Here is a 9,729-nt window from a genome sequence, read left to right on the forward strand (position 1 = left end):
TATAAATATAGCCTGATGTAGACTTTCTGCTATCTTGGCATCCAGCAAAATCAGAACCCGAATACCCAATGACCTCTAATTTTTCTGATTTTCTGTATGCGAGCATGTAATCTTTTGTTTTCTGAAGATACCTCATAACCGTTTTGACTGCTATCCAATGATCCATACCAGGGTTGCTTAAGTATATGCCTAACATCCCAACAATATACGCAATATCCGGACGCGTACATACCTGAGCATACATTAGACTTCCTACAGCCGAAGCATAAGGAATCTTCTGCATTTCCTGAATTTCAAGGTTACCTTTAGGGCACTAATTGAGACTAAACTTGTCTCCTTTAGCAACAGGGGTGTCACCTGGTCTGCAATCTTGCATGCCAAACCTTTTAAGTACCTTATCGATATAGCTCTTTTGTGATAATCCAAGAATACCCCGAGAGCGATCTCGATGTATCTGGATCCCTAATATAAAAGAGGCGTCCCCAAGATCTTTCATCTCAAAATTCTTTGATAGAAATCTCTTGGTTTCGTGCAACATGCCTATATCATTAGTGGCAAGCAAGATGTCATCGACATACAGAACCAGAAAAATATACTTACTCCCACTGAACTTGTGATATACACAGTCATCAACAATGTTCATCTCAAAACCGAACGAGATAACTATTTGTTGAAACTTATGATACCATTGACGAGGAGCTTGCTTGAGTCCATAGATGGATTTCTTTAATTTGCAAACCATATTCTTTGGGTCTCCTGACACAAAATTTTCTGGTTGCACCATATAAATTATCTCATCAATGTCTCCATTGAGAAATGCAGTCTTAACATCCATCTGATATAACTCAAGGTCATAATGAGCAACAAGTGCCATGATTATTCTGAAAGAGTCTTTCGATGAAACCGGAGAGAAAGTCTCTGTATAATCAATGCCTTCCTTTTGAGTATAGCCTTTAGCCACAAGACGTGCCTTATACCTCTCCACATTATCATTTGCATCCCGCTTGGTTTTAAAAATCCATTTACAACCAATTGGTTTTGCACCTTCTGGTAATGGGACAAGTTCCCAAACCTTATTGTCTTGCATAGACTTGTACTCTTCATTCATGGCATCAATCCACTGTTGAGAGTTAGAACTTTTCATGGCCTGAGAGAAGTTGATTGGATCATCTTCTAACATTCCACTACTTTCCTCATGTTCTTGGAGAAATACAATATAATCATCCGGAATAGCATTTCTCCTTTCTCTCGTGGATCTCCTTAATGGCACTGGTTCTTGAGGTTGTTGAGTTTGTTCTTCTGGAACAGGGAGTTGTTCAACATTATCATCTTGAGGTTCCGGATTTACTTCTTGAGCAACAACATGTATAGGAATCTGAATATTGTCAAAAGTAACTGTATGGATTGGATCTGAAGCCAATTCCTCCTCAAAACTAATGTCTCTAACCTTATTTCTCCCCCCAAACTCAACATCCTCAAAGAATGTTGATGTTCCCGTCTTAAAAATATTCCTTATAGTGGGATCATAAAACTTAAAGCTCCTAGAGCGTTCAGAGTACCCAATAAAGTAGCTGCTAACTGTTTTGGAGTCCAATTTCTTTTTATTCGGCCTATAAGGCCTTGCCTCAGCTGGACATCCCCAAATATGTAAATGCTTTAAACTGGGCTTTCGACCAGTCCAAAGCTCATAAGGTGTTTTAGCAACTGCTTTACTTGGTACTCTATTCAGAATGTAAGCTGCTGTCTTAAGTGCTTCTCCCCAGAGTGACTCTGGTAAAGAAGAATGAGCAATCATACTTCTTACCATATCCTTAAGAGTCCTGTTTCGTCTTTCAGCTACACCATTCATGCTAGGTGAACCCGGCATAGTGTACTGTGGGACGATACCGCATTCCTCTAGGTATCTAGCAAATGGTCCTGGACGTTGTTCACCTGAACCATCATATCTACCGTAGTACTCACCACCACGATCAGATCTGACGGTTTTAATTCTTCTGTTGAGTTGATTCTCAACTTCAGCTTTATAGGCTTTGAACATGTCCAGAGACTCAGATTTTTCATGAATAAGATATAGGTGCCCATAACGTGAGTAATCGTCTATGAATGATATAAAATATTGTTGACCATTCCAGGATTCCGTAGGGAATGGCCCACAAATATCCGTATGTATCAATTCTAAGACATCCGAAGATCTGTTGGCACCTAATCTTTTCACTTTGGTCTGTTTTCCCTTGATACATTCAACACATACGTCGAAGTCTGAAAAATCAAGGGAATCCAAAATGCCATCAGACACAAGACGCTCAACTCTATCTTTTGAGATATGACCCAAGCGCTTATGCCATAATGTTGCCGAATTTTCCTTATTTAATTTACGCTTAGTACCACGTGATTCCACATGCAATGATTCATTATAAGAAGCAATTGTATCGAGCAAATATAGGTTGTCATAAGTACTTAAGTAACCGGTTCCCACAACATTTGAATTAAAAGATAAACTGAATTGATTGTTTCCAAATGAACAAGAATAACCTGATTTGTCCAATACAGAAACTGAAATCAAATTCCGTCTAAAAGACGGTACTATAAAAGTATCTTTTAAATCCAAATAAGAACCAGTTCCTAACAACAACTACAAAAGACGGTACTACAAAAGTATCTTTTAAAATTTACGGTTCATCCGAAAAGTTTTCGCTACTGTTCATCCGAACAAAAAATTTACTGTTCATCTGAAAAATTTTCTTTACTGTTCATCCGAACAAAAAACTTTACTGTTCATCCTGAAAATTTTCTTTACTGTTCATCCGAACAAAAAACTGAATCTTTAACCAGAGATTTAAGATAAAAAAAACCCCAATAAAACTTAAATCCCTAAGAATTAATCAAGGTGGCTCTGATACCACTTGTTAGATCTAAACCAAAACTTGAGATCTAAAAAAACATATAGCCGTGATTAATTCGAAGAGATTAACAATAATCAAAAGAGTGCGGAAGATTATACCTGAATCCATAGAAGAAATCTTGATTTGGGTTTCAATGATCTTCTAACCTTAGGGTTTCTCTAAATCCGAATTTCTCTCTCTAGATGGGGGTGAAGAGAATTAGAGAGTGTAACCCTAGGTTAGGGACCATAACCTCTTATTTATAGATGTTATACATTTGTAATTTAGCCCCTCAATAAATCACAATTACAACCTGGTATCTGCACATATAACCCCATGATTATATTTAAATACCCATCAACCCAACTTAATTGATCACTTTAGTGGGTTATCCTGAAAGATAGTAATACACATTGATTAATCATATGTGCCCACAAATAAATTTATTAGATTAAATCCAACAATCTCCCACTTGGGCACCATATGATTCCTTAAATTGTGTATAACCTTATGAGCTCAAAAATTGCTATCACTGAAAATATATTTCCGAACACCCCTCTTTATGGTTTTCTTTTTTTTGTTCATGGTAGCAAGCTGACTCTGCCGCAATCTAGTTTCCTGCATTTATTTATTTTAGTTTATTTTATTTTATTGCTGTTACGCGTCTTTGAGTCATGAGACCGGATAATTTTTGGGGACAAATTTTAAAACCATCCACTTTTAAAATTTATTTATAAAAAACAACCCATTTCAACTTTATTTTTAAAAACCGACCCAGTTGGTTGAAACTGAGTTGGTTTTTGAAAAAAAAAATTCAAACTTCACGGGAGTTGAACTCCCGTGAAGTTTTGTTATGAGAAAAAACTTCACGGGAGTTCAACTCCCGTGAAGTTTGAATTTTTTTTTTCAAAAACAGACCCAGTTTCATCTAACTAGGTCTGTTTTTGAAATTAAGGTTGAAAGGGGTCTTTTTTTGGAAATAAATTTCAAAACCGGATGGTTTTGAAAATTTGTCCTAATTTTTGGAGACGTGTGTGCGTCTTTCTTTTTTGTCCCCCCAACAAGTTGGTCTTTTTGGATCGTTTTTGGACCGTAAGTTATTACTTTTTTTTCCCCTCAAATTTTTGTTGTTTTTTTTTAATCGTTTTTGGACTGAAAATTGTTGTTACAATACAAGGCCAACAGAGGAGAGCATGTGACAGAGAGCAGGAATCAACAGGGCTCGTTTCATTGGTTGCATAATGCTAAATAATTTGTACTTGCAAGCAAGTACGAAGATTGCTAGAGAAACAAGCTTCCCATCATTTCGTAGAACATGATATAAACTTTAAGAGTCTCAAGTCTCGACATGCAAATAAAACTTTTCATTACCAGGCCAAGACACGTACTCATCGCAAAATCATCAAATCTGGGTAACTTGATGCTCAAACACAAAACGATATCAATCCAGCGGCATCATAAAAAGAACTGCGAAAAATAATGCTCTGTTTGCATAGGGGGAATGCAATTTGTTACCTTTGCACCCACTAGCATGAACATCCAAAAAATAGCAATGAAGTGTTTTCTAATATGAATACAGATTTTATTCAACCGAATGAACTCGTGGGCTCAACCAACACCTCCCATCTACTTATTTTCTACAGGAAGCATTAATACCTTCAACATGACTCAATAGGGATAATTGATGGGCTCTCGCTGTAGGGCTTTCTTCACAAGCTCAGTCTGCTCCCGTACATGAACAGCGTAGAAACCGGTGGCTGTTGCAGCTGAAGGCCCTCTTCCGACGTATTTTATGTCTTCGATTGATCCTCTGCTGAGGGGACGCATGGCAGTGGAGAGGCGAGGGTTTACGTAACTGTATGCACCCATGTTCATTGGTTCTTCTTGGCACCAGACAATTTCTGCGTCTGAAAAAGATAAATTGAGGGGGAAAAGGTTCAGCTTATATTTGTGCGACAAAGTTTTTAACAAAAAGAATCTAAGCACCATAGGAAAGCACAAACTGATGCATATCCCATGATATCAATGTCGATCAGATTCTTCACAATTTCCTCTAAGGGGCTGCTTGGTTCGCCCAAAATTTGTAGAAAAAGACCGAAAAAGAAAGAAAATGGAGAAGAAGTACATCTTGTTGTAAGTTTTTCATAACATTTCCTTTTCTTTGTTTGGTTCAAACCTTGAAACCAAAAAGAGTAGTGATGTGCCAACTTCTTATTGGTTGATGTGACCCACATTTTAGGACACCCATTTCATGGGTTTGGTTGAGGATCACGGGTTTGGTTGAGGAAATTGGAGGAAAACCGGTTTGATGATTTCCTCACCTCCTTCCTTTTTCTTTAATTTTCATGAAAACAACCAAACAGGCAACCAAGGCTAAGACAAGAAGTAAGCTGTCTGAAATCCTGCCCGCTACACCAAAAAACTCTGAAAAATTGTGGTGAGGGCTAAAGGTTGTAATTTCTTATACTCTTAACATTGCCCTGCAGGTTGAGCATTCTTTTTTTATGCCAAATCCTGAACTCAAGCAGCAATACTTTTTTAAAATCCTTATTTAAATGTATGGCTGGAAAGATTTGAACCGAGGTTGCTCTGATATCATCTTGAAGTCCCTTCCACTACACCAAAACTATTAGGTTGTGGTAAGGATGAAGGCTATAATTTTCTACTCAACAGTTTGTTGCCAAGTCTGAAAGTGGTGTCAAGATCACCTAGGTCTAGATGACATTGAGACCGTATAAATGCATGAATAGGTTAGGTGAACAGGCTACAACATGCAAATGAATTCATGAAGGTGCCTTTGACTATCGGAGATGTAGTGCGTAGCCAACACTATATATAGGGTTTTAGCAAACACTAGGCACACTTAGAAGTGAGGAATGGTATGATAGGTTAGGGGGGGAAATGGCATTTGATAAAGCAAGCTATAGCAATCGAAGTATAAGGATAAATTCAACCTTGATTCTAATTCAAAGTAAAGAGAGTCAACATGGAAAAGTCATATAATTCGAGAATCTATTTGCGCTGATATGTTTGTGTGTGTGTGTATCTATGTAAGTTTTCAGCACGTTCAGTTGATGAATCCATGATTCTATCTTAAAGTAAAAAGCAATCAAGCTTTAAATCGACTGCTAAACATATCTAATTAAAATCAGCTTTATAACACGAGAACCAAGTACAAAGTTAAAAATCAAGCTTGATTCTATCACAGAATAAAAAAGAATCAACATGGAAGAAGTCATATAATCCAAAGATCAATCTGTGTTCATCTGTGTGTGCCTATGTAAGCTTTAAGCACCTTATAATGCAGCAATCATGAGCTTGTGCTTGTGCTTGTGCGTGTGTGCTTGTCCATGTGTCTAAAGCATCTAAATGTAAAGTTTCACATACTTGGATATCGCTTCAACTCTCTCTGAACAAGGTCATAGGGGAATGGGCAAAGTTGTTCAACTCTGCATATAGCAACATCCTTGCGCTCTGTCTTCTTTCGTTCTTCATCTAACTCATAATACACCTGCAGATACAGAATAATGTCGAAAAGATACTTACAGAAAAGGACAGATATCTATTTTCTCTCTCTAGAGATGAGAAAGATACGAGATCTTAGAAAAGAAACTCAAGACATACAGAAACCGCATACCTTTCCAGAGCATAAAATCAACCGATTAATACCCTCCTCAACCTCTTTGTGATCGTTCTGATCTTTAATAAGCCGTTTGAACCTTGTTCCCTGTTTATCAAATCCCGGATGTCCTTCAAGATCATCAAATTCCGATAGGTTTGATTTGCAATCCTTGTGGCGAAGCAGATTTTTGGGAGACATTACTACTAGAGGTTTCCGGAACTCCCTGTGTATCTGAGAAACAAATCAAATACTCAGCAAATAGAAATATCTTCAACATCAATATATAGGAAATGATTTGGTGACGACAAACCTGGCGACGCAATACGTGGAAATAATTTGCAGGTGTTGTAACATTCACAATTTGCCAATTGCACTCCTGGATCTGTTTCCGAAGAGTTGGTTCCATCTCAGGTATAACATAAGGGTTGTCGTCACTCATCTGCATATAATTTAGCATTCAATGACATAAAACTTGTGGAATTTGCCCCATAAATGAAGGAATCTAAAATAATATAATGCTTAACCATAACTTGTTTTTTTAGCATAAAAATGTGGTTTAAAATTCAGGAACAAAAGAAAAGAAAAGCATAGAGAGCTTGAGACAGTAGAAAAGCATAAACCAGTAGCTGATAACATAATATCTTGGTCATCGATGTTCAATAACGTTTAAGAAATAAGACATGAACATGCAGTACGGGAAAAAAACAAATAGATAAGAGACAAGTTGCAATGATAAAGAACGCTTCACGATGTTCCGGGTTTTAAACAAGATGTCCGTTCGAAACTTTGGGAATATGACAAATTAGAATAACAAGAACCACCTATAGTCTCTGTGGTGTAAGTCTTACATGTAATGTACTGGGCAAGGTCTGAAATCTCTATATGGTGATGAGCTAGGTGTTTTTAACATTGGTTCTAGCAGCAAGAACTTTCTTTAGCATTACAGACAAAACAAAGATGGCATGACGTACAAAAGGTTTACTTCAAATGTTTACTACAGGAGTGACAGATCAAAAACTGGATGTCATGAGAATAAACTAAAGATCCTGGAGTTTTTGACTTTAAACATAATAAACTGAGGTTTTGGTTTAAATATATAATTATTGACAAATGGCTCATTATCACAGGAACAAGACAAGCTGTTTAGTCTCCAGAAAGGAATAAAAAAACGAACTTAAAAATTAAGGTTGAAAGAAAATTATGTAACCCAAGTTAAATTAAATATATCAAGTATGTAATACCTGGAGAAAACGTTCCAATCGTGCACTTGAATGCTCAGGACCTTGACCATCATAACCGTGAGGCAGCAATACAACAAGCCCAGTTTGTCGGAGCCACTTTGACTCTCCACTACTCAAGAACTGATCAAATATTACTTGAGCACCATTCGCGAAATCACCAAACTGAGCCTCCCAAAGTACCAAAGAATTGGGATTCTCCATTGAGTACCCTAATTCGAACCCAAGCACTGCAAACTCAGACAGTGAGCTGTAAAGACGATTTTAGTTAGAAGCTGTTCTCATCCATGGTAGAATGCAAAAAAAATATGTTAGAAAAATAGTAATCAGATTATAAATGCCACGATTAAGAGGCATAATACAGCCTGGGGGCATAACTGAAGTCAAATGACTCAAATCATTTACCAAAAGCATATGAGATTTAGATATAGAAGGCCAATGTTTAGGAGCCTAGCAGCCTCAAATTTTCAGCAGCTCACTTTTTATATTTGCATATTTTGCATGCAAAAGCAAATAAATATCTCTAAGTATATCATAAGGAGGTTTATACAATAAACTCCACCCTCCTTGCTTAACTAGATCATTAGATTCAGGAGAAATGATTTGCGTCTATCTAGGACTCAATGAACTAGAACAAGCTGCACCTGGCCATCCACGAGAGAAGATGATTTAACAGTTTGCTGCACTACAGTACAGTAGGAGAATACTATGATAAACTAATACCAATCAAAGAAAGAGAAATAATATATAAACCAAAGACAAACTTCTAACCTAAACTAGCCTATACTTTTCATAAATGTACTATTAAAGAGCAACATAATTATTGCAAGTCAACAAATAAGAAGCAAAAATTGAGAACAAACCTGTTGCTAACTGTAAATAACTCTTCGTTTTGGTTCATAACAATATGATCTAGGGGGCAATACTGCTCTCCCGTCTCTTGGTCATGAATGACTGAATGGCGATGACTGAATGTGCCTCTTTCAACATCCTGACCACTCAATCTCACATGGTTACCTTCGACGATAAGGGTTGCAAAAGCAAGTGCCTCTCCGACTGCCCAATCAATACCTTCACCAGTTTCAATCATCTGAGCACGCTGCTCAAATATCTTCTTAACTGCTCTATGAGGCTTGAAAGTTTCAGGAATTGTTGTGATGCCTTTCCCAACACTTTTCAGTACTTCAGGGTTCACTCTGAAAGCAGGATGATTTTTTAAGCCATAAAAAAGTCAAATAAGATATGCAAACAAATGAAATTCGTTAAAGAGATTGCTTATACCCAGTGTTCCTTATACGTGAAATCTGCTCAGGAGATTTGAAGCCAGCCCAATAAGCTGAAAGCCAGTCTCTTTTCGTGGTAACATAATCCTTGCTGTTATTGAATTCCTCATTTAAGATAGAATTAACTTTGTTATTTATTCTCTCAATATCATCTTTGGAGATCTGGCCTGATTCTAAGAGTTCGTTCTGGTAAATGTCCAGTGCTCTTGGATGATTACGAATAACCTATACAAGCATCAACCCTGTCAGTAACTTAAAGACAACACGAGGGTAAACATCTGACAATGCTCACAGAAATATTGTAATTCTAATGTCAAGTGATTGTATTCAGCAATTTTTATTTTTATGCTTTAGTTATGTATCAATAGCTAACTTTTCAGTGCTTTTGGATGATTACAAATAACCTATACAAGCATCAACCCAGTTAGTGTCACTTAGTAACTTAAAAACAACACTGGGGTAAATATCTGACAATGCTCACGGAAATATTGTAATTCTAATGTCAAGTCCTTGTATTCAGCAATTTTTATTTTTATGTTTTCATTATGTCTCAATAGCTAACTTTCATTTTCATACCAATTGATATTATTTCCTTCTATTACTTGATCTATACACTCTCAAATTCAAAATTTCAGTAACTTACCTGAGCACCGCAAAAGGAAAGAAAGAACAATATAGCAGAGTAACAAATGTCCATAATTTCA

General features: G+C 36.8%; 1 protein-coding gene across 1 annotated transcript in view; it reads right to left on the reverse strand.

Moving 5' to 3' along the window:
* LOC109843241 (2-oxoglutarate dehydrogenase, mitochondrial-like) overlaps positions 4,226–9,729 on the reverse strand; it is a 7,859-nt gene continuing 2,355 nt past the window's right edge. Inside the window, exons 3-9 of the mRNA XM_020412171.1 lie at positions 9,024–9,250; positions 8,606–8,938; positions 7,746–7,992; positions 6,815–6,943; positions 6,520–6,735; positions 6,270–6,393; positions 4,226–4,789 (exon numbers count right to left, since the gene is read on the reverse strand). Of these exons, the coding sequence (XP_020267760.1) occupies positions 4,551–4,789; positions 6,270–6,393; positions 6,520–6,735; positions 6,815–6,943; positions 7,746–7,992; positions 8,606–8,938; positions 9,024–9,250 (1,515 nt within the window). The 3' untranslated portion in view covers positions 4,226–4,550. The remainder of the gene's footprint in view (positions 4,790–6,269; positions 6,394–6,519; positions 6,736–6,814; positions 6,944–7,745; positions 7,993–8,605; positions 8,939–9,023; positions 9,251–9,729) is intronic.

This window comes from Asparagus officinalis, chromosome 5, assembly GCF_001876935.1.
Source record: "Asparagus officinalis chromosome 5, Aspof.V1, whole genome shotgun sequence".
Lineage (NCBI taxonomy): Eukaryota > Viridiplantae > Streptophyta > Magnoliopsida > Asparagales > Asparagaceae > Asparagus > Asparagus officinalis.